Genomic DNA, 23,468 nt, shown 5'->3' on the forward strand with positions numbered 1-23,468 from the left:
GATCAACAACTGCTTCGATAAAAAAAAGGCCTTTCCAGCAATCACCTCTGCAAACAACTAGTCTCAACTAGCTACATGTTGGTTTTTGTCATCGCTTAACAACGAACATCGCAAGAAAAGTTTAGTCTCATTTTGAACCGGAGAAACTACAGATTCATTCCACACGTGAAAGATGAATAAATCCCAGGAACTGGAGAGTCAATTAAGATTCAACTCTTAATGCTGAACGGGAGAAGGAGAACCTGGCAGAGACCTGAACTCCACCGAGTGGACTCTTCCACAGAATCACCCACCTTCTCGGAGCACCACTCGCTCGTATGCTGGGAAGCGGGTGGCCAGCGTCTGAACGCTCAGGTTTTCTCTGCTCTTCCTCAGGTCCTTCCTCTTCAGAGACCGCTGGCCTCGCAACCGCCAGAAGTCGGCTCGGTCGCCCGCAGCAGCTTTATGCGAGCTCTGGACGCTGGCCATCTGCTCCGCTCTGACGGGGAAAACAGAAATACAACGGTCACTAATTATTTCAATATTAACATGAGTGTTTGTGTATATAAAACAAGTTCTGAAGCTCTGTAGTCAAAAGATGCATGCAAAATGTCTTTTTCACAGGTTTTTACTTTTCAGATCTCCAATATTGACATTTTTATTCAGTGTAGCAAAAGCTAGGTTTCACACTTGCATGTATAGTACTTGACTTAGTTTTTTTCCTGTTGAGAAACATTGCTGAACTCGGGACAATTGTGTCTCAAACAGAGGGATAATCTTCCTATCTCCCGCCTGGATTGCTTCCATGCGATCAGGCTTTTCTTTTTTTTTGGCAAAGTTCATTAAAAGCTATAAGCTGGGGGACGTTTTAGGATACACTGAGCACTGATGTCCTCTTCTCTCACTACTTATGGATGGATTTCATCTCTCCATTGCACATTACTAACTCTGCTTCCTCCCCTGGCTGGGTCTGATGCCATGGCCCTGCTGATGCCCCACCCACTCCTCCTCTCTACCTCCATCTGCCTGATGGATCATGGAGGTCTGGATCGTGGTCCATGCCTACTACCAACTATTCATACACTCTGTCTTACTCATTGTATGTGTTGTAACTCTGTAATGATTCCTTCTTTTTTTAATTAATTTTTTAAATTTTTTTATTTATTATAAGACAGAAGACAATACATAGACATAACACCTGGAGGACGCTGAAACAGTGCGGATGACAAAATATTGGACACAACATCATAAAGTCAGAGTATTGAGAAAAAGAAAAACAGAAATAAAAATAAAGAAATGAAAATGCATGTGTACATGTGCATGCGTGTGTGAGCTTATTTTTACGCTTTTTTATTTATTTATTTAAAGAAACAAAATACATTGATGATGGCAGATGTATGAGCGTATGCATGTAAATGGAATTGAATTGGTTTCCAGGCAAGGGGAAATACAAAATAAATAAAATGAATTAACTAATCAATAAGATGAGTGATGTTATGTTTGTAAAAATATAGTGAATGATGACCAGATGTCGTGGTGTTCTGTTGTGTTGTAAATGATAGATGAGGTGAGTTTTTCCATTGAAATATATTCTGACATTACATTTTTCCAATGTGTGATATGTGGGTTATTCCTTGATTTCCAGTTCATGAGTATTGTTTTCTTGGCGATAGTTAGAACCACGAGAACTATTTTGCAGTTTGTTTTTTTCAGGTTTATTGATGAGATGTCTCCCAGTAAACAGAGTGATGGGGATAATGGGATGAGGCAGCCCAGGAAAACAGACAGTGACTCAGTTATTTGTTTCCATGTTTTCGTGAATGTAACTATCTTGACTATATTGCGTGCAATGTGGACAGATGTCTGTCGTGAAACCCATTTAAAACATTTTGTGCCCAGTGTAGTGAATTATGTGTAGTATTTTATATTGTATTAATTGTAGATTTGTATTTTTGGTCATGAAATAGATATTAGTACAGATTTTGGTCCAGAAGTCGGCATCAGGAAATTCCCATTTTATTATTGGTATGGATATTATGGAGTGTGATATTATGCTGGGGCGGCTGTAGCTCAGTGGGGTAAGAGGGCCGTCCTTCAACCGCAAGGTCGTGGGTTCGATCCCCGCTCTCCCCATTAGCTGCAAGTCGAAGTGTCCTTGAGCAAGGCACTGAACCCCCAGTTGCTTCCCGGGCGCTTCACCGCAGCCCACTGCTCCTTAATAACTAAGGATGGGTTAAATGCAGAGAACTAATTTCCCCTTGGGGATTAATAAAAGTGTATATTTATTTTATTTATTTATTTAATTTATATTTTTTAGATTAATTTATTTGAGGAGGTGATATTAATCAACTGTGAGGTTGAGGGAGGAAATTCCAAATGAGTGGCCTTAATATTGAATGTTGTTTTTGAAGGGATGATTTAAATTGTAGATATTCCAGAAAGTGATTTTTCCCAATGCCATTCTTCTGAACCAAATGGGAGAATGAAACCAGGGTATTGTTATTAAAGATGTGTTTCAAATGAGTGATGCCAAATGTGGAGATTTAAAGGTTTATTACTGCTTAGAATATCAGGATTGTTCCATATAGGGGTGACATTTGAGGGTTCAAAAGTGATATTAGTGATTTTGTCGAATTTCCACCAGGCTGTAAGAGTTTCTGCGATTGTTACCATTTTGAAACACGAATGGCGTTTGATTGATTGGCTGAGAATTGGTAGGTCTGAAATCTGAATGTCCTTACAAACTGTCTGTTCTATGTCTAACCATGTGTTGTCCGAGTGATTGGGGTGGATCCATTTAAGATTGTATTGAAGTTGGTTTCCTAGTGAGTAGTGAGAAAAATTTGGAGCTTGAAGTCCTCCTTTTTTGTTGTTGTAAAGTGGCCAGTTTAATTCTTGGTGTCTTATTTTTCCAGTAGAATTTAGTGATGATTGAGTCAAGAGATTTGAACCAGGAGTGGGTGGGTCATTGTAAATAAGTAATTTATTTTAGGAGGAATTGTCATTTTAATTGTTGCTATTCTTCCCATGAGTGAAAGTGGTAGTTTCTTCCAGCGGAGGAGGTCGTCAGTTATTTTTTTAAGTAGTGGAGTGAAGTTGAGTGTGAACAGCTTTGACAGCCTGGAGGAAATATGTATTCTTAAATAAGTGGCCTGCCCCTATCCCAACTGTTACTATCTAATGGAAGGATGGATGATTTGTTCCAGTTAATTGAGTAGTCAGAGATTTTGGAGAATGTTTCAATAATTTTAATAGTTTCCTGAAATGATGAATATGGGTTTTGGAGGAAGAGCAATATATCATTGGCATAGAGACTGATTTTGTGATGGGTATTGAGTGTTTGGATTCCTTTTATGATGGTATTCTGACGAATGGCAGCAGCTAACGGTTCAAAGAAAATGGTGAAAAGTGAGGGAGAGAGTGGGCATCCTTGCCTAGTCCCCCTGTGCAGTGTGAAGCTGTGAGAGGTGTGTCCATTGGTGATGACCGTGGCTGTAGGTGCAGTGTACAGAATTTGAACCCAGTTGATAAATGATTCCCCAAAACCAAATCGTTTTAAAGCGTTTATGAGAAATATCCAATTTACTTTATCAAATGCTTTTTCTGCGTCTAAGGAGGCGATGATGGTTCGGGCTTGTTGTAATGATGAGTAATTGATTAAATTAAACAGTCTGCGTGTGTTAGTGTATGAGTGTCTACCTTTGATAAAGCCGGATTGATCTGGATGAATTATAAATGGAGTGACTTTTTCTAATCTGTGACCTAGTGCCTTTTTGATAATTTTAATGTCTACATTGTGGAGTGAAATGGGACGGTAGCTTAATGGAAGAGTAGGATCTTTGTTTGGTTTGAGGAGGAGTGATATACAGGCTGTATTCATGCTAGCTGAGAATTGCGAATGTAGTTTTATTTCTGTTATCATCTTGTTAAAAAGTGGAGCTATGATGAACCAAAAGTGTCTATAGAACTCTGCAGAGTAGCCGTCAGGTCCGGGTGCTTTGTTATTGGGCATAAGATTGAGTGCAGTAAAAAGTTCATCCTGTGTTAATGGTGAGTCAAGTGTGTTTGTTTGTTCTTTGTTAATCTGTGGTAACACAATGCTGTTAAGAAATGAATGAATGTCTTCTGGGTGTGGGTCCTTTTCAGATGAATAAAGATTAGCATAAAAACTTCTGAATATTTTATTGATTTCCTCAGGTGAATTTGTGAGTTTCCCTGTTGAGTCTTTAATGATTGTGATTGTTGTTTTTTCCATATTTCTTTAATTTCACTTACCAAATATTTACCAGATGTATTGCTCAGGTGAAAATGTTCTTGTCTAAGTCTGTGTATTAGGAATTGAGTTTTATTACCTTCGCATTGAAAATGCGGAAGGTTATGTTTTGATCGCCGTGTATTTATTTATTTATTTGTATGCGTGTTACTCGCATAACTAAAAAAGTATTAAACCGAATCGCATGAAATTTGGTGGGATGATTGGTTATTATCCGGGGACCATTTGATTAGATTTTGGGATCGATCGGGTCAAAGGTCAAGGTCATGAAAAGGTCAAAATCTTGGTCAATTTGTATCCAATTGGCATGCAACTAATGCCAAAATGTTCATAATTCAATGCCCAATCTTGTGATATGCTTAGGTATGCGCTCTACCGAGTGCCCATTCTAGTTATTTATTATTTCATTTATTTGTAATTTTATATTTTCTCAATTCGTTTTGGGTTTCCAATGTTGGGTTGCTTGCATTAATGATTTCAAGTTGGTTAATTTGTTGTTCCATTTCAGCTTCTTCTTTTTTTTCTTTCTTTTTTTTGTTGACGGAAAATTAAATGATTATTCCTCTTAAACTGCTTTCCCTGTTTCCTATAGAAGGGTCGGTAATGACTCTGGGGAATCATTTATTTCTAGGAAGGATACCCACTCTTTTGTAATGATTCCTCCTGAACACATTACATCTTTTGTTTCTGTCCATCCTGGAGAGGGATCCTCCTCTGTTGCTCTCCTGAAGGTTTCTTCCCTTTTTCCCAGTGAATGTTTTTTTCTATTTTTTGGGAGTTTTTCCTGATCCGATGTGAGGTCCTGGGACAGGGATGTCGTATGTGTCGAGATTGTAAAGTCCTCTGAGTCAAATTTGTAATTTGTGATATTGGGCTGTACAAAATAAACTGAATTGAATTACAGATAATGGATGGATGTATATGTGGCTGAAGTTTATGTTTTTGATTGTGGACAACTTTGTGCCATGTGCTTTGTTCAAATGTTCAAGCCATAAACTCTACTTAATTTGCTCATAAATGAACACATTCTGAGCGTTTTAAACTACACACTCATTCTCCCGAGTAAAATGTGTGCTGTAATTAAAAACACACAAGACTCAGACGGAAGCATACCACTGGGATATGTGTCGTCTCATGCCATGCCAGTAATATACTCAGCCTCTGGGCTCCGGACCTGTAATTATAGCAGCCCCCCGGGACAGTTGGAGTAATGATACTACAGTGCAGCAGTAGTGTGCATCACTCTTCCTCATTTTGTGCTATTAAAATAAGGCATGTTAATGAGAGATTCAGAGGACACTGTTCACAGTATAATCCGCTTCTTGTGTGTAAATGCATACATATAGTCCTCAATTCAACCTGAGAACACGAAGAAGTAGAGCTGACCACACAGCTTGTCAATTACGCTGAAGATTCTGGATCTGTGTATGTTTTTTGGTTTGATTTAATCCTAAGGGGCCGAATTGAGAAAATATTTGGATTTTCCCAGTTAGCGGTTAGCTGTTAGCTTGAATTCGGCCAGTGTCAGGGGTTTGATCCCGGACCGCCACGACCCCATGCCAGAGCTGCAAGTGACCCCTGTGTGACCCCTGGCGTTGTGTTTTTTTCTGGCTGAAGGTGAGTTTCTTCAGCTCCGCTTACTGAAGGTCCGTCTCCACAGCAAATCAGATGATCGGTGGCATCCCCGACCTCCAGTAAGTTTCCAAGACATTTTAGCACCAAGGCTGAGCCACCGGTGTAAGAACGTGATTTAGCAAGTTAGTTTAGTCCAGATGTGCAGGCGGCATCGGACATAGTAGGCCAAGGTGGTATCAGAGGAAGTTAGATGAGGACACAAGCATGTTCTTTGAAGCATACTGAGGGTTTTTGTTTCCTCGACTGACGGGCCTACCTGCTCTTGTTGGGGATGATGCCCTTCTCCAGCAGCTGCTTGTCTTTGCCAACGCGGATCGCCAGCCAGTTGCCGAGCTTTCCGTCGTAGAGGGTGTCCACCACCTTGAAGATGTCCCCCCGGCTGAAGGCCAGGCTCTGAGGAGTCTCTTTCTCATACTCAAAGTGGGTCCGAATGAAGAAGGAGTCTCCGCGCCCAGACACCAAAATGTCATTGTAGACTAGACAAACCAAAAAGAAAGAGAAGGGGGCATTAAAGGGAGCTAGATGTAAGAGCAGAGGACAGGAGGTAGCAACAAATGACTAAAGTGTAAAGAATGATGCTCAAAGTGAGGACCACTAGACTCGGTTAGAAACAACTTGAGGTTTTCAAACATCCTCTGAGTTCAAGTGAGGTATGATGCTGCTGGCCACCTGAAGCAGCTGTGGGAATAGAACATCAATCGGCACAATTTAACTATTTAAGGTAATAAACGAGCCTTTAATTACTCATCCCCCTTTTAGGATGACCTGCTTAAACTTCATGAATGGACATTTTTTTAGCATTATACCCGTGTGATGAATTTGGATATATATTGATTGTATTAATTACACAGAGGGGCAGCACAACAGATTAAAAAAGGTAAAGAGACACCATATTGGAATACACTTATGAGACGGCGTCATTATAATACTGATGTCTCCATAAGTAAACAATACAATCAGCGAGAAGATTGTTTCTTTCTATATGTAGTTAACTTAACTTCTAAAGCACGACCACCTTTGTCCACAGGGACCACCAAAATCCACAAGATACGAAAGTTCCTCATCGTAGCTTCAATGGAAAATTGAAAGTCTGATATTGTAAATACATTTCACCATGCATTTCAGCTGCGACGCCAAGCTGATCGATCGCTCTAGAAGCCTGCGATTCAAACAGCGTATTTTTAGAAGCATTCCTCTTCGCTCTGCTAAAAAAAGTACGGCCCTATTCTATTTTTTACGTCTCCTTTGGTGGTCGAGGAAATGGCACACAGACCTACAGGCTGCAGTATCGATTTATTTCAGTGATAAATTAACCCTGAAGTACTTAAAATCAATGATTCATTTGATGGCATCAGGCCTTTGTGACGTCAAAAAAGGCCGTGTCCCTAAAATGCAAAAAATTCCAGAGCATAGGCTTCGTGACAGACTTTCATATGGATTAATATTTAATATGTTGTGATGATAATAATAAAGATGCTTTGTGAACATTAAATCTTATTCTCTGCATAGTTCACACATTATTGGATATTAAAGCCTTAGTCTAAAATGAGCTAGCACGTGGACGCTCTGAGCTTCGACTACTTTGTGCAGAACACGCTGTTCTGCAAAGGTCAAAGGTGAACCTTCGCGCACACATTTTCAGTCTCATTTGCACAATCAAAACGAAATGCACACACTTTTCTGACTGTTGCATGGAAATAAACTACATGACCAGCTCCAGGCTCCCTGATGTGATGCGCGTAGTCCGACAAAGCACTGACCCAAAAGGACCAACAGAGGCAACAGTCACACTGACAATGATCCACTGCTGCCTGGCTGCACACACACACACTGTACACTCAGCTGAAGAATGTATTCAGTCGAATATATCTCATACTGATAAAAAACATCAAACAAAGGTTTTTCCCAGCATGACCTTCTCGTTTGAGTACACCTCCCAGTTTTAAATACATTATGCTGCGTTTCCCCTGGTTTGTCTGATTTGGCCTGGCGAATAAACTGTGTGTGTGTGTTAACCCAATAACGTAACATCAAATTACGTTCACAGAATTAACAATACAAAATATATATTATATATATATATATATACAGGACTGTCTCAGAAAATTAGAATATTGTGATGAAGTTCTTTATTTTCTGTAATGCAATTAAAAAAACAAAAATGGCATGCATTCTGGATTCATTACAAATCAACTGAAATATTGCAAGCCTTTTATTCTTTTAATATTGCTGATTATGGCTTACAGCTTAAGAAAACTCAAATATCCTATCTCTAAATATTAGAATATCATGAAAAAGTATACTAGTAGGGTATTAAACAAATCACTTGAATTGTCTAATTAACTCAAACACCTGCAAGGGTTTCCTGAGCCTTGACAAACACTCAGCTGTTATAAATCTTTTTTTTAACTTGGTCTGAGGAAATATTAAAATTTTATGAGATAGGATTTTAGAGTTTTCTTAAGCTGTAAGCCATAATCAGCAATATTAAAAGAATAAAAGGCTTGCAATATTTCAGTTGATTTGTAATGAATCCAGAATGCATGACATTTTTGTTTTTTTAATTGCATTACAGAAAATAAAGAACTTTATCACAATATTCTAATTTTCTGAGACAGTCCTGTATATTTTCAGTTTCTTTTTCCAAACATTTAATTGGACCTCACGTCGGCATGAATTAGACGTACTCATTGAAGCATGATGGCTGGTGTGTTAAAGATGTTCTCCCTTTATGCTACTTATCATTCTAGATGAAATGTCAGCGCGGGAATTTTTGGTTTTGGTGCATTGCGTGCCAAATGAATCAGATCAACTCAAATTTTGCCTCCTGAGCTGTCACATGACCCTGTTGCTGACAAGCAATGGTGGCATTTAAAAGGCGGTTTATTTTTTAAGTAGTGTGGTGCAGTACATGAAACGCAGCGGGGTCGTTTATTACATAAGGACTAACAGCATCACTGATCTGTTCCAGCTGAATATTCTCTGCTCCAGCCCGGCTAAAAACACAAACACAGAATCTTTTTCCTGTGCAGTTTTAGGGGGAACACTGTGAAGTGTTGCTGTGGCATTCTGAACATTTTAATGATTGACAAAAAGATATTTTGGCCAACGGTATTTATTGAAACACCAATAAATCAAAAAAGAAGTCCAGCAGAGCATTTCTATTGTAATTCCATTAGCAGGTCCTTTGAAACAATTAATCTTCAAACAAAAAATTGAAAATTGAAAAAAAGAATAGTTTGACATACTTTTAAAAGGTATATCTTATCACGGCTGCAGATGATATTTAATTGTAAAATTATCCAATTTAAACCTCAGGGGCTGGTATTTCAAAATTTGTAATCCAGATCAGAATGATCCGGATAACCAAATCCCCCTTTCCTCAGCCACTAATCAAACTGATCCATCCCGGTATTTCAAAATGTTGCGGGATTGGATCAGAGTGATCCTGATACTGGTAGATTGGGATTTCCAAATCCGTCCCCGCCCCCTGAATCAGACAGGAAACCGGAAACGGAGCGAACATTTTACGGAAAAAAGGAGAAGCTGGCACTACTGTTGTCTCTAAATCTAAGTATAATATTGGTCAGTGTTGATGCGTCCTGAAACGAGATGAAAGGCAATCACTATATTGAGTTAACAAATTACGTAAATCCGCACAAAGTTGAAAGAATAGCTCGGCGAAGTCAAATAAAGCCGAGTTTGCGCTAACGCGAGCTAACGCTGCTCCATTGACTTCTGTGTTAAGGAGCTAACAAGCTAGTAAAGAGGCTAGTGTCTGTATGTCGCGGTCCACATTTTAATGCATTTACTCGCAATGCATTGTGAGTAGATTTTAGATTGTGTTGTACATACCTCCGATGTGAGGTCCTCGGACAGGGAAGTCTATGTGTGCAGTTTGTAAAGCCCTCTGAGGCAAATGTGTAATTTGTGATAATGGCTACACAAAATAAACTCAATTAAGTTGCATTTTTAGGAAACAGTTGTCAACAAAAGATATAAAACCTTAATATGCGTTTTCTTTATAGATGTTTGTGGAAAGAGAAGACAGACAGTTAACACAGAGCTGCTCCAAATGCCATAACCGTTTAAGCTTTGGCTATGAACATTAAGTGTGTGTGCTGAATGCATGTTAATAAATACATTTGACTGATTTTCAACGAATACGTTGTATTTTTTTTTTTACTTCAATTTTTCACTGTGTTTTCTGAAAAAGAAAGGAATGTACAAAGAAAATAAACATTGATCAAACAGCAGTCTAGCTATATGTGTATCAAATTTTGGGAGCAGTTACACTTCGGCTGGTCCAACCTTTTCATGTAATCTCCCTCAAATCCACCTCTGAGGTGGGATCAGGATAATCCTGATTTTTAGGATCAAACTGATCCAGATTTCCCACCAAAGTTTTGAAATACTCAACAGCAGTTATTAATCCGGATAAAATCAGGATTGGATTACCAAATCCGAATCTGAATATTCAGGATCAGATTTGCTTTGAAATACCCGTTTTTGGGATCTGATCAGGATTTAATCCAATCCAGGAGGATTAATCCTGGTGGATCATTTTGAAATACCGGCCCCAGAACATTGAAAAATCAGATACAAAAAACTACTCTCGGATCCTCTTTTCAGGACTTATTTGCCGTTTCTCACATCATGCTTAAAACTCTCGCCCCTTTTCTTTTCAGTTACCACAGATATTCTATCTGAAGCACTTTGGGATGTCCGTCCTAAAAAAGTAGGGCTGTTCCGATACCAGTATCAGAAATGTCTGCGATGCAGCCTATAATGCTTGATCGAGATGTTTAAAGAAGTTTATGCACCAAACTCATATCACATTATCATAAATATCTCAAATACACTTAACTTGCGCTACATATCAAGGCGTTTGTGTGGTGCCACCCCTTTTAATCTGACACTACATTATAACCAAGTTGCGTATGAACTTATAAAGAAACAGAACAATTGCGCATCCATTTTACTGTACTAGTACAAATGGAACCTCATCCACGACCATTTTATTTATTTTGTAAAGACCTGCCAACTCTCTCCGATGACCTTAACTGTCCTCTCAACAGTGCTGGACAGTAAAGCGTCTGCTTCACTGTGCAATGTGTTTTTGCTTCATAAATAGATTTTTCCAATAATAAAAAGCCCCCTTTTTTTCCAGAGCCACATGCTCAAGGGGCCAATGTGCTGATTGCATAACACAGTTGGAGGCGTGTGCCCATCTGTGTCACGGTTGGCTGAACCAAAACTAGCCTGATCTGGTCTAAAAGCCTTGAGGGACCAAGCTGGTATCTCCATCATTCAATGGAAACATAGAGTGGAGTTTGATAGCTGGCAGTGCATTGTGGGAAGGTACACTGTGTTCTGGGAAACTCCACAAGTCGCTGACAAGCCTACAACTGAGTCACTTAAAATTGCTTAGAATGATACCTTCCATTGTTAACTCATGGTACTCAAACAGGAGGTAATGATGACATTGTTGGGGACTATTTCCAGCGGCGGATTAATCCACGTTTGATGCTCAAGAGAGTTTTTTCCCCCCACAGCAGGATGGTTTTACGTGAGATTAGGTCAAAATAAACTACAGTGTGTGTCTTCATTGTGAAAGTACATTCTAATCGACAGGTGGATGAGTTAAAAGTTCGTCCTGAGGGTGAAACACGTCCCATGTCTTCTGAATCCATCTGGTTGACTAAAGAGGCCTGATCCCAAAATAAACTGATGTAATTGCAATAAACAGAATCACAACGATGCCAGAGTTACTACTTAATGTCAATAATTGGAAGCATTAATATGCTCAGTAAACTTTATAGACAATCCACTAAATTATGATATCTGTAAAGTGATATGGATATTTCAGTCCGAAGAGGGACAACAAGAAAGTTTCTGGGGGGTCTGAGAATAAGGAGGGTGCATCTCCCGAGGAGTACGAATGTGCTCATTAAAGACAATCTGCCCTATGGACTATATATATATTCTATTCATGTCACAAATGGAACAGCGGCCACGCATCTGTGGAGGGAATATTTTACCATCCGGTTTGCTTTGTGCCAGGATGGTGATCACTTCTCCTTTAGGGATCTCCAACAGGAAGAGCACTGCTTCCTCTCTCACTATACCTTGAAAGTCCACATTATTCACCTTCAAGACATGAAGAAAAGAACAATGATAAAAAGACCATTTGCTAATCAAATAATAACTTTCAGAATTTTCTGTCCACAGAGTGATCTGAACAACAGCTTCTTCTGAGCTTCTTGCCCCTTCTGAAATGGAAATAAGTCCTCTGTGGTTACCTTGAGGATTTGATCCCCAATGCGCAGGCCCTCCTCCTCGGCAGGACTGCCCTCCTGAACACTAGCGATGAAGATGCCGGCATCATTTCCCCCCGCCAGCCTCAACCCGACACTGTCCCCCTTCTGGAAATTCACCATCACCGTCTTCGGCCTGCAGGAGGGAAGCCACGCACGCTGCTGTTACATTTATTTATTGTATAAATAATGTATTTATACAATTATACATTTTTACTTAATTAAAAATCACATATAATTGAAGAGGGAAGAAAACAACACAAAAAACAAGAAGAACTCACCCATATAGTTTCTCGTCTTCTGGACTTGGTCGGAGGAGAATCTTGGGCGTGGCTAGAGTAGCTGTAGATGAGTGTGGTTAGTATCTTCCATGTTTACAACAGCTAACAACATCTCAGTACAATTAAATGTGTTCATATATACATATTTTTATATCAATATTTCTAAGATGACAATATGTCACATGTCGTGTTCCAGCTCGTGTCTACTGCCCACAAGTGGCCAAACAATTGTGTCACAACCTGGAGGCTCCTTAATGTGCGGTGTTTCTTTGCTCCGTTCAGCTGAGGCCTGGGGGTCTTCAGGTACTTTGAAAGGGGAGGCCATGGCTGACATCTTGGTTGTCCTCATGGGTTTCTCCCTGCTACACACACACACACACACACAACAGACAGACAGACAGGATGAGAGGCTTTAAAAGGTGTAAGAGCAAAGAAATAAAGCCTCAACGAATATGCTGAAAAAGTGTGTGTACTGTAGGAGATGGACAAGATTACGGTAAGAACTCACATACATTTTAAGAAAACAACTAAATGAAACGGGACACCTCAGAGTGCTGCAGCAATGAGCCCTAAAACCCAAGAAATGAGTCAGCATTTTTGCACTGGTTCTTTTGTCTTGAAGTGAAAGAGTTTTTGGTTCGCAGCCTGTAATAAGGTCTGTGGTTAGCACAATAGATGTTTTATGTTTTGTTTTACAACATAAAATAAGTCAGTAAATACACTTTTGGTTGCAGTGCTAATTTCCGGAGTGGGTCTCCAAAAATACATTGTCCCTGCAGCACTCTTTTAGAAAACTTCAAATAGTGCTCATCAGTGTTTTTTAAATGTCTTTAAGGGGAAGTCAGTCGTGTCTATATTCAGTCAGTTAGTTCACAAGTCTACATCACTCAATTGGCAGACGGTTGTTTCAGGTTTGGTACTTTTCTTGATTTAAACTCAAGCATCCAAGCTTTCCACCCCTCCTACCTGGGGTTGTCTCGTTCGTTGGAGGAGTGGGAGGACAGGTCAGACTGGCGGGACCTCCTCTCCTCTGGGGGAGAATAGGAATGGTATGACTCCAGCTCTGATATGTCTGACGGACAGACAAGACAGACAGACAAGACAGACAAGACAGACAGAGATTTCAGTTAGACACACAGACTCTTTCAATTGAAATCCCCCATAGTCCAGACCACCACCACCACCACCAGCAGCAACATCACTAGTAGAAGATGGTTGCCTCAGGAAGCTCCGACACCAGCTAATGTCGCCCAGGACAGAGTGAGGACAGAGATGTCAGTCAGAATTATGAGAACAACCTCGAGTGCCACCGCTCAGTTCTCAGGATTAAAGCAGCTATCACTCCAACACATTGAATTCATAGTCCAGAAATAATCAGAACAGCATTATTGTTCAGACTTTCCTACTGGTTTCCTTTCAAATCAGTGCACTTTGAGCATGAGCTTTGGCATTGAATGTATGTGATGATTAGCATTGGTTTAATGGTTGTTGTATTTAAATAATTTACATTTTAGTTTATATTTTGCAGCTAAATCAAATAGTCAACAGGATAATAATGCATGTAATACTTTGTTTTCTCTACAGGGTATACTATAAACGTCTGCTGCGGCTGGCCCGACGGCACGGCGCCAAGCGTGAGAAATAACAGAGCTTAACAGTCCAACAGCCAACAAGCTGGCCGTCGAGCTGGCTGTCGGGCTAAATTCCGTGAATTTATTTTTTATTTCAAATGAACATGGGAGGCAGAGTCTTTGATCTGGCTGCTTTCATCCATCAGAACGTGGCACTCGGCACACCGCTCAGCTGAGGGTGGGAGGCTAACGATGAAAGCTTTAACTGAAGCCGAGGAAATCAGATACAGAAGAAAATAAATGGACATTTGAGGTGCCACTGGACAAGCAAGGGAACTACATTAAAGATCGCGCATAACAAAAGTAAAAAGTGGCATATGTCTGTCCCTCTGAAAACAATAAGCTATCATAAACCAGCAATCAATTTCAGAGAGATGGGAGTGGGGGGAGACAATCTAGTACTGTTAATTAGTTTGATTAGGGTTAGAGACATTCTGCATAACCAGGTAACATTGTTCATAAGGTGAGAATGAAACATTGAAATGGAAGAAAGAGAGCGGATTTAAAGAGACAAACAAGAAGAATGAGAAGGAGAAATATGAGGATTAATGTGTCAAACCTGATGGTGGCGTTTATCGGCCAAATGTGTCAGAAACTACATCCGTCGTTCCGATTTGTCACAGCACAAACACATTTGGACAATGTGTTTGGACAATGAACCAATCAAGACTTGGGTCCAGAGGCAGGGCATAAGGATGGCTATATGGGCCGTTACATGTATCTGTGGGTCCATCGAACACTCCGCAGCAACATATCAGGACCGGTTGGGTATTCCTGGCCTTCACAGAATCAGCTGTCGTGTTTTTTTGGTGACAGTTGAAAAACCTCACTGTCTCTCAAACTGTTGGTCCTTGGTGGTGATGCGAGGCATTTGTGGAATTTACTTTTGAATATCTACTTTTTACTCTTTTAGACAAATACTACTTAATAATTTCCCCTTTTAAAATGACCTGATTAGATACCATACCTAAAATCGCCACTATCTAACAAACCACTAGGAATTGCACAAAGCTCTATATGAAAGGACATAAAGAAAACAGCAAATCTCCACCAGGAGGATCATACGATCGTTCGGCACCACCAGTACACACACTTAGGGGGTTGGCCAATTGTGGGATGTATGCATTCAATCACACAATACTGGCGGAGATCTCTACTGAGTGCATCTTTCCATTTCAGTTTTCCTCTTTCCTATTTTCAGTGAAAGCAAAATCCATTGTATATTATATAAATATATATATATATATGCAACCCTATGTCAGAATGTTATCAGAGGATGAAACTCTTTTGATCTCATTTTCAAGGAGGTCATCAGGCACACAAAAATAGAAGTTTAACATTCAAGAACATAAATAATAACAAAAATACCATTTAACATCCAAAAGGACACAAACACAAAGGCTCCCCTTACTCCCGAAAACATAAACATCAGACGACAATAATAAACATAATGATCAAACAGAAAAATAAGGTAAATACAATCAAAACAAGTGACTAATGAGTCTGATCTAATGAGTCTGATCTGAGAGTTAGGTAAATGTAACAATATCATATATATATAATTCCGACCCCACAGCTAGCTAGCTTGAGCAAGCAATGTTCAGCCCTGAAACGGATTAAGACTTATTCCAGAAACGCAGGTTGGGAGGCTCGACTTTCATCACTGGCATCCATGGCCATCAGAAGGAGCTGTTAGTGGACTTAAAGCTCTACGACAAACTACGACCGCGTCATTGAGTTGTGTGTTGGCAATGAGAGGAGGATGGACTTTAACTTTAAGTGAAGGGAGTTCGTGAGTGAGCTGCTTGTTGTGTTCTGCAGTAGCGTTGTGTTCATTTGTGTTGTTGTTTTTATTATATGTTTTTTTCTGATTCTATTGAGTGAGGCGTTTTAGTGCCACAGTTGGGTCTGGATCGTGTTGTCATGTTTTGTATATATTAGGGCTGGGCAACGATTAAAATTTGTAATCGCGATTAATCGCATGATTTCCCATTTCGCATTTGTATATGCAAAATCCAATAATTCATTCAAAAGTAGTGTATAGCGCACTTCTATTTGAAATGTTCTGCCATATGAATGAAAGTGCCATAACATGTGTTGTCCCTGTTAGAGTGAGACACCAGAAAACACTTTCAGTGCAGTTTGTCAATTCCTAGAACTTGACACTTATTTTAAATGTTCTGCCATATGAACTAAAGTGCCATAAAATCTGTCAGGACATTGTCAAATGCACTGTTATGCAGAGACACTGTGACAGAGCGCTGGAGACTGAAGCAGGGACATGATCAAAGGCAGTCGTCTCGCAGCAGCGATCATCTCTGGTGCTCTATCTGCTCAGTGTGGTGACTTTATCTGACACATTCCACTGCTGTGCAACTTCAGTAAAGTGTCCCGCACGTTTCAGCATCATGTGTCTCCTCTGTTTTCATCAGTCAGGGCGTGTGAATGCAGCGCCCACTTCTCATCAATATAATGCACAGTCACTCCGAGGTCATTGTGGTTACAGAGTGATGTCCAGTAGGGTGACCAGATTTGAGTTTGTGAAAAGAGGACACTTCGTCTGGGGCTGAGATTAAACATCTCTTGTTCTGCCTGTTTTGTGATATACATGCCTATAAGGTGCCTAATATTTCTAGACTGAAATAATATCGGCATTATAATTATTATAACTATGAGGATTTTTTAGTTGCCTATTTTGTGGAGCCCCCTCAGGACTTTGTGCCCTACGCACAGCGCGTAGTGCATTATGGGAGCGGCGACGCTGGTTGTAGTGTATAGCATGCCGCACAAACAACAATGAACTAGTGGAGGCGGCGAGGTGCTCCGTGTTGCCAGATTGGAGATGGTGAAGTATCGTACCAAAGGCTCAAAATGGTTGTATTTGGAGGATAATTATCGTGTATCTGGCAACCCTGAGATCGGTCGACCAATGACTGTCCTCTCTACAGTCAGAGCTCCCATTTCCAAAACTTGTCAGGGGTAAATACGAGTTTATGAAAACCCAGAGAAAAACAAATATCCGACGAAGCAAAATCCCGGACGTTTTTGGAATCCCTGCCGGACGCATTTTTTAGGGCTCAAAAGCAGGACATGTCCGGGGAAAACTGGACGTCTGGTCACCCGATGTCCAGTCGTCCCCAGTGAGAGCAACAGGGTGCACGTTGTGAAGCTGTCGCTTTGCAGTCCTCTCCTTTTCATACAACTCGTGTATTCTCCGTGTGATGTGTGTCTTGAGGGCGTCTCATACCTGCCGTCATTTGTTGAGATTCTTTTTCCCCCACAAATACTCTGACTTTATGATGTTATGTCCATTGTTTTGTCATCTGCATTGTTTATAGTCCTCTAGGTGTTATGTCTATGTATTGTCTTTTGTCTAAAAAAAAATATATATATATAAAAAAAATTATTAAAACAAAAAACAAAACAAAAAAACATGCGTTAATGCGCGATAAAATAATTGTCGGCGTTAATTAAGTGCTGCGTTAACGCAAGATTAACGCGTTAACGTGCCCAGCCCTAATATATATATATATATACAGTGCATCCGGAAAGTATTCACAGAGCTTCACTTTTTCCACATTTTGTTATGTTACAGCCTTATTCCAAAATGGATTAAATTCATTATTTTCCTCAACATTCTACACACAACAACCCATAATGACAAAGTGAAAACTGTTTTTTGCAAATTTTTGCAAATCTGTTAAAAATAAAGAACGAAAACATAACATGTACATAAGTATTCACAGCCTTTGCCATGACACTCCAAATTTAGCTCAGGTGTATCCTGTTTCCACTGATCATCCTTGAGATGTTTGATTGGAGTCCACCTGTGCTAAATTCAGTTGATTGGACATGATTGAGAAAGGCACACACCTGTCTATATAAGGTATCACAGTTGACGGTGCATATCAGAGCATAAACCAAGCCATGAAGTTCAAGGAATTATCTATAGACCTCCGAGACAGAATTGTATTGAGGCACAGATCTGGCGAAGGGTACAGAAAGATTTCTGCAGCATTGAAAGTCCCAATGAGCACAGTGGCCTCCATCATCCGGAAATGGAAGAAGTTTGGAACCACCAGGACTCTTCCTAGAGTTGGCCGCCCAGCCAGACTGAGCGATCGGGGGAGAAGGGCCTTAGTCAGGGAGGTGACCAGGAACCCGATGGTCACTCTGACAGAGCTCCAGCATTGTTCTATGAAGAGAGGAGAACCTTCCAGAAGGACAACCATCTCTGCAGCACTCTACAAATCAGGCCTGTTTGGTAGAGTGGCCAGACGGAAGCCACTCCTCAGTAAAGAGCACATGACAGCCCGCCTAGAGTTTGCAAAAAAGCACCTGAAGTACTCTCAGACCATGAGAAACAAAATTCTCTGGTCTGATGAAACAAAGATTGAACTCTTTGGCCTGAATGCCAAGCGTCATGTCTGGAGGAAACCAGGCACTCCTAATCACCTGGCCAATACCATCCCTACAGTGAAGCATGGTGGTGGCAGCATCATGCTGTGGGGATGTTTTTCAGCGGGAAGAACTGGGAGACTAGTCAGGATTGAGGGAAGATGAATGCAGCAATGTACAGAGACATCCTCGATGAAAACATTCTCCAATGCGCTCTGGACCTCAGACAAAAAACAGTTTTCACTTTGTCATTATGGGTTTTTGTGTGTAGAATGTTGAGGAAAATAATGAATTTAATCCATTTTGGAATAAGGCTGTAACATAACAAAATGTGGAAAAAATGAAGCGCTGTGAATACTTTCCGGATGCACTGTATATATATATATAATTCTAACATCACCTAACTTTCACTGCAATCAAGGCTTAAAAAGGCATTTGTTATGATCAATACAGCTGCTGACAGAGCTTTGCACTAGTAATCTTGTTTTATGTATTCATCCATGGGGAGAGCACAGCAGAAACAGCAGAGTTGTACTATTGTTTAGACTCCGGCTTAAAAGCTTAGACGCCAAGCGATTTAAGCCCATTTCACAGTCTGCTGAACGAAAGCTTGGACAAAGCTTTAAGTTGTTAGTCGGTGTCGTGTAGAGTGGCAGAGGTGCATTAACAGCTGAACACACTCTCTTCACATCCTGTTGGAGCCTGCAGATACCAGTATTTAACCCAGAGAGGTTGCTGTATTGGACTGGGCTTGGATACTGTTGCCCAGAAACATTAGGAAAGAGAGTTGAGACACGCATTCTGACAAATTATCAGTTTTACTAAAACACCTTTCTCAGGTGCGATTTGACAGAACTGCATCTCTGCGTAGACTTGTTAATTACAAGCAAGCATAGAATTCTACAAATAAAGAATGATAATTCCTATAATTAAAGCATATTTGCCTTATTCTGACCTTTATTTCCAAATCATTAACATTTGAACTGGACTGAACCACTACAGCTGCAGAAAAATAGTTCTTAAAGACTTTGATACCTGCCGTGTTTAATGTGAATAGTCTCTCAGAACGTCATTCCTTGTCTCCCTATACTGTGGTTGGATCCAGATGGATTTTTCTTGAAACCTTCCGGGAAATTGCCAAGAAAACATTAAAAATGCAAGAATCCACATGTCCGTTTTGACCCCTTTTCTTTGTTCGTGTGCAGTTTTGCAAACAAGCAGATGATAACAAGCCCCGCCAGGCTATTGGTGAACATGTAAGTGGGACGTGAGAGCGTGTTACGGAGGATGACTGTGTGAAATGTAAATGCGGCAAGTAAACACAGAGAGGCGGCCGATGCGCCGCCTGGACAGACGGCGAGCGGCGAGTTGCTACGCTGTTAGGACAAACCATTAATATGTTATATCACCAGAAAAGGTCAAGCATCTTACCCACTTTTACGAGCCACGCTTTGTCATGCAACACTCTGTTCACAAAAATAAATCATCACCCGTATTCAGACAGTACAGCACATTCATCTGAAGGATGCCGACTGCCTTCTTCGACCACTGCATTTAATGAATCACACAATTCAAAGTACATTGTGATTAAAACGTGTTTATTTATTTCAAGAAAATTAGTCATGTATTAAAATGTATTTAGATTTTTTTTTTTTTTTGATTTAGAGCAGTATAAAGAGAAGTGCAAAAAGGTGTGAAGGCTTTACAACTTTAGTCAGGTTGCGTCACAGCCATTTTACAGCTTAGAGAAAGGCAACAGTGTTACACATGCTGTGTGTCTTGGGTGGTCCTTCATCTAAAAGTATGACAATTTATCTGGAAGAGAAAACACAGACAGAGATAGCACTTTTGAGCGATTACAGGGATCGCTTCTGCTGGTCAAGATGAGCACTTTCAAAATCAATACAAAGAGTGACAGTTTTCTAAGTCGGGCCGGAGGTTTGGACCGAGAACGCTTAATGTCAGACGGTATTTTAAGCCACTTGAGTGCCTGATGTTTGTGTGTAAGTGTAAGTGTGTATGTAAACATGATTGTAACCAAATGTCTCAAGGAAAGAAACTGTAATAATAATGCCAATATACACTCTACTATTATTCGTAATTCTTCCATTCATTATACTGCAATATGTATGGGGCTCAAGTGTGTCACGTGGAATAGTTATTACCGTTTCCTGTGATCGATTGAAATGTTTCAAACATGTATTGCAATAATTTTGTTGAAAATACTACCATTTCATTATTTTGCCTTTGTGCCTTCATTTTATCAATACATAAATGGGCCTTGGACGCATTAGCTAGCTAGCAAGTGTCTGCAGAGAAAAAATGCTCTTAATTTAGCTGAGTCTAGCCTAACCATAGTCTGTGCACCGGCACATTGCTAACGCAGAAGGAAAAAATATGCAGGAGATGGCGAGAAAATGTTGCTAATGGTTTAGCAGCCAACAGTTCACAGTTCGCAAAGCTAAACTAAAAGCAACATCTGGAAATGAGTTTGTATTTTCTCCCTTTGGATACTCATTTTGGCGTTGCTACAGTACCACAATTACCAACCCTAGCTTTAAAAAGACAAACAACCTATTGCCCTTTGAAAAAAAAAAAAAAAAAGGATTATTATTCCGGTGGCACACTTCAACCTCCACAGCTTGGAGCGGATCTTGCTAGCTCTACTGATCTATTGCTGCGGCCAGTGTATATTGTAAATAACATGACATCTTGTATAAAAGGATCACACTGATCTGATTGGACTTTATGGGACAATTCGAACACTCTGTGGATCTTGGATCATGGAAACAGTACAAGCATGATGAGAACCATCTGATGCAACCCGCTCAGAGACACGGTGGCCCGAACCAAACCACCCTGTGGTGTAACGCTAACCCCCGTTGGTTGTGCCAGCGTGTGCCAGTGACTCACCGTCGTGGTCGTGGTCGTTGTCTGAGTCTGAGTCTGCGAGGGGGGGGATGCGGACAAGGATCTGGCGGCGGTCTCTCAGGACCACCAGCTGCAGCTTCCCCCTTGACTTCTCTATCAGCTTCCCGGCGTCGTGCAGAGAGAGGTTCTCCGTCACCGTCCCATTGATCTGCACACGTGCGCATACGCCCACACAAACACACACACAGTGCAGACAGTCAGAGGCTGCATAAAGGAGCGAGGACCGGATTGAGGAGCCAACTGGTCGGCTTTGGAAACCTTGAGGAACTTTGCTTCTTTTACCTTCCTGTTAAAAGCTGTAAAAGGAAGGATGCATACATACATGCATATATACATACATACATCAGTGGCGGGCTGTGCGGGCCTTCTCTGAAGGCCTAAGCATAATTACAAAGTTATAGCTATTTTATAATTAAAACATTTTTTTAAACAGATTAACCTGCGCTGTGATTGGTTAGTGGGCCCGTATGCAGTTCAACTAAGAGGAGAAGGAGATAGATTAGCGGGGGTAAAGAAGTTAGGAAGTCACCACAGTTTTAGTTTTTTGCTTTTAACTTTTAATCACGTTTCGAACCGCTTTTCCCTGCTCAGCGACACACCCGCTGAGGAACACACTCTGGTTATCGGGAGCTCTATAGTCAGGAACGTGAAAATAGCGAAGCCACGGACCACAGTCGTGTGCCTTCCAGGGGCCAGAGCGGGCGACATTGAGTCTTGTTCAAAACTGCTGGCTAAGGATAAGCGGAGATACAGTAAGATTGTAATACACTCCGGTGGTAATGACTCCCGACTACGCCGGTCGGAGGTCACTCAAATTAATGTGGAATCGGTGTGTGCTTATGCCAAGACGTTGTTGGACACCGTAGTTTTCTCTGGTCCCCTCCCCAATTTGCTCAATGACGAATTGTATAGCCGAATGTCGTCATTCAACCGCTGGCTGTCGAGGTGGTGCCCAGCGAACAATGTGGGCTACGTAGACAACTGGAAGACTTTCTGAGGAAAACCTGATCTGATGAGGAGAGACGGCATTCATCCCACTTTGAATGGAGCGCGTCTCATTTCTGACATGACCACGTTGATCACCGGACTTAATCCATGACAACCCAGTGTTCAGATCAGGAACCGGGAGCAGAGTTGTAGTCTTACACCCTTCTCTGCTCTGCAGAAAAATTGGTTCACGCGTTCGTTACTTCTAGACTGGATTACTGCAACTCCTTATTATCAGGCTGCTCTAATAAGTCTCTTAGGTCCCTCCAGTTGATCCAGAATGCTGCAGCTCTGTCACGGAGAGTGTAACAGGGTGAGGCTCAGGCGCAGAGAGACAGAATGGACAAAATATAAGTAACAAAAAGGCGCTCTTTAATGAGGCAAAACAGTTGAAAAATAAACAAGGTCCAAAAGGGGCAGGCAGAGGATCATCGGTCAGGGCAGGCAGGGTCGGATCGGCCAGGGCAGGCAGGCAAGCAGGATCGAAGCAGGCAGGATCAGGAACACAGACAGGACGACGGGAAAAGGACACGGAACAAGAGACGACAATCGGACCCGGGTGTTACAAGCTCGTGTACTCACTAAAACTAAGAAAAGAGATCACATTACTCCTGCATTAGCTGCTCTGCACTGGCTCCCCGTAAAATCAAGTATCACTTTTACAATTCTTTTCTTAACCTACAAAGCCTTGATTGATGATGCACCATTATATCTTAAAGAGCTTGTAATACCAATTTTCATCTCTCTATTGCACATTACCAACTCTGCTTCCTCCCCGGAGTCCTTTTGACTTCACGTCTCATCGGGTCATAAGACGTCATAGATCCTATCTGCATGATGGTTCATCGAGGTCTGGATCGTAGAATATGCCTACTACCAACTATTCATACACTCTGTCATATTCATTGATTGTGTCGTTACTGTGTTTGAATTTGTGTATAATGATTCCTTCTGTACACATGGCATCTATTACACCTGTCCATCCTGGAGAGGGATCCTCCTCTGTTGCTCTCCTGAAGGGGTCTTCCCTATTTTT

General features: G+C 40.9%; 1 protein-coding gene across 7 annotated transcripts in view; it reads right to left on the reverse strand.

Moving 5' to 3' along the window:
* The window catches only part of LOC130196518 (tight junction protein ZO-2-like), a 95,906-nt gene that overhangs the window by 22,025 nt on the left and 50,413 nt on the right, over positions 1-23,468 (reverse strand). For all 7 annotated transcript variants that reach the window (XR_008832262.1, XM_056418747.1, XM_056418748.1 and 4 more), the window contains exons 7-14: positions 21,428-21,593; positions 13,452-13,557; positions 12,726-12,847; positions 12,486-12,546; positions 12,190-12,340; positions 11,929-12,037; positions 6,144-6,363; positions 294-478 (exon numbers count right to left, since the gene is read on the reverse strand). Coding sequence is in view for 6 of the 7 variants with exons in the window: in XM_056418747.1 (XP_056274722.1) it covers positions 294-478; positions 6,144-6,363; positions 11,929-12,037; positions 12,190-12,340; positions 12,486-12,546; positions 12,726-12,847; positions 13,452-13,557; positions 21,428-21,593 (1,120 nt within the window). In the remaining variant the exon portion in view is untranslated. The remainder of the gene's footprint in view (positions 1-293; positions 479-6,143; positions 6,364-11,928; positions 12,038-12,189; positions 12,341-12,485; positions 12,547-12,725; positions 12,848-13,451; positions 13,558-21,427; positions 21,594-23,468) is intronic.

This window comes from Pseudoliparis swirei, chromosome 7 (assembly GCF_029220125.1).
Source record: "Pseudoliparis swirei isolate HS2019 ecotype Mariana Trench chromosome 7, NWPU_hadal_v1, whole genome shotgun sequence".
NCBI lineage: Eukaryota > Metazoa > Chordata > Actinopteri > Perciformes > Liparidae > Pseudoliparis > Pseudoliparis swirei.